The 2190-nt window shown below is 49.4% G+C and overlaps 1 protein-coding gene across 1 annotated transcript; it reads left to right on the top strand.

Moving 5' to 3' along the window:
- Positions 1 to 337: 337 nt before the first annotated feature.
- LOC138883796 (uncharacterized) lies at positions 338 to 1451 on the top strand. Its single transcript, XM_070164509.1, has 3 exons — positions 338 to 394; positions 689 to 849; positions 917 to 1451. Exons 1-3 carry the CDS (start codon positions 338 to 340, stop codon positions 1449 to 1451), a joined length of 753 nt encoding a protein of 250 aa, XP_070020610.1.
- Positions 1452 to 2190: the final 739 nt, after the last annotated feature.

Genomic DNA, 2190 nt, shown 5'->3' on the forward strand with positions numbered 1-2190 from the left:
ATTGTTGAAATTCTGTTTTTAAATTGTTTTACTTCAGCAAGTTTGGTTATTTTTCTGCAAAGTTAGGCTTACCTAGTCGTAGAGACTAGGTGCCGTCACGATGGTTCACAGAGGGCGAACTAGGGTCGTGACAAGTTGGTATCAGAGCTCTAGGTTCATAAGAGTCATGGATCACAAGCCGGTTTATTAGAGTCTCGTTGATCGGTACAGAGACGTCTGTACTTATCTACGAGAGGCTATGTAACTGTTAGGAAAATTTCCCTTCATTTGATTTCCTTGTCGTGCGATATTTTTGACATCACAATTCTAAACATTTTTGTCTTCTATTCTCTTACAAATGGTGAGGACACGTGTTACCCGAGACGATCAAGCACCTGCACCCCCTACTGCAGTCGTCAGAGGCCGGGGCCATGGTAGAGGCCGAGGACGTGCACGTGGTGCAGCCAGAGCACCTATGCGAGCTGCCGCCGAGGTACCACCAGCGGATCCAGCTAGAGTCCAGGCACCTGACACGCTTACTGCTACTACCACTCCAGCTCTCCAGGAGACTCTGGCATAGTTCATGAGTATGTACACCACCTTGGCTTAGGCAGGGTTACTTCCCCTTGCTGTAGCCACATCCCATGCCGGGGGAGGAGAACAAACTCCTGCCGCCCGCACTCCTGAGCAGTGAGTGCATGTTGAGCAGGTCCTAGAGATCATTCCAGCACCGCCTGCAGTGCCTGTTCAGCCCGAGGACGGGGCAGCTGCTTCAGAGGATAAGCAGCGTAGACTTGAGAGGTTCAAGAAGTATGATCCTCCGGTATTCAGTGGACTAGCATCAGATGATCCCTTAGGATTTCTGGAAGAGTGCCACCGTATCCTTCGCACTATGGGTATATCATGATCGAGCGGGGTTTCTTTCACTGCTTTCCAGCTTCGAGGGGGGCACCTATGAGTGGTGGCGCACCTATGAGTTAGACAGTCCAGACGAGGCTGCTTCACTAACTTGGATTCAGTTCTCAAAGCTGTTTCTGAGAGAGTTTGTTCCTCAGAGCCTCAGGAATGCGTGGCGCGCTGAGTTTGAGCATTTGCGCCAGGGTGCTATGACTATTTCAGGGTATGCTATCTGTTACACTAAATTGGCTAGGCATGCACCAACCTTGGTTTCCACTATTCGCGATAGGGTTCGCCGGTTTATTGAGGGGTTCATTCCCAGCATCAGGTATAGCATGGCTCATGAGTTGGAGATGGACATCTCTTATCAGCAGGTGGTGAGCATTACTAGGAGGATCGAGGGTATGCATACTAGGGAGAGAGAGGAGAGAGAGTCCAAGAGGTCTCGAGAGTCGGGTCATTATTCTGGTGCTCGTACCCCAACTACAGGTCGTCATGGTAGGGGTTATATGAGTTGCCCTGTTCATTCAGCTCTTCCAGCAGCCAGTGGTATTCAAATTCCTCCTAGACCTTAGGAGCCTTATTATGCACCTCCGGTTTCTAGTGCGCCTTCTGCGCGGGGTGCTTTCAAAGGTTAGTCTAGCAAACCTGGACCTAGCCAATCACAGCCACCACGTCCTCCCAGAGCTTGTTTTGAGTGTGATGACACATGCCATATGGTGAGGGATTACCCCAGACTTGGGAGGGGTATACCACCATAGACTTCTCAGCCACAGCGTGCCCCGCAGAGTTCTCAGGCTATGGTTACAACTCCAGTTGCTACCCCACATGCTCAGCTAGCTAGAGGTGGAGGTCGGGGAGGTAGAGGTTGCCCTAGAGGGGGAGGCCAGGCCAGATACTGTGCCCTTCCTGCCCGTACCGAGGTTGTTGCCTCCGATTCTGTCATCACAGGTATTGTACTGATTTTCCATAGAGATGCATCAGTTCTATTCGATCCAGGATCTACTTACTCTTATGTGTCTTCTTATTTTGCTCCGCATTTGGTTGTACCTCAGGATTCTTTGAATTCCCCTATTTATGTTTCTATTCCTATAGGAGATTTTCTCATTGTGGACCACATTTATCGGTCATGTTTGGTTGCTCTTAGTGGTTTTGAGACCAAAGCCAATCTATTGTTACTCAGTATGGTCGATTTTGATATTATCTTGGGCATGGACTAGTTGTCACCTTATTATGCTATTCTTGATTGTCACGCCAAAACCGTGACGCTGGCTATGCCAGGTGAACCACGTGTTGAGTGGAAGGTACCTTATA

This window comes from Nicotiana sylvestris, chromosome 12 (genome assembly GCF_000393655.2).
Source record: "Nicotiana sylvestris chromosome 12, ASM39365v2, whole genome shotgun sequence".
Classification (NCBI taxonomy): domain Eukaryota; kingdom Viridiplantae; phylum Streptophyta; class Magnoliopsida; order Solanales; family Solanaceae; genus Nicotiana; species Nicotiana sylvestris.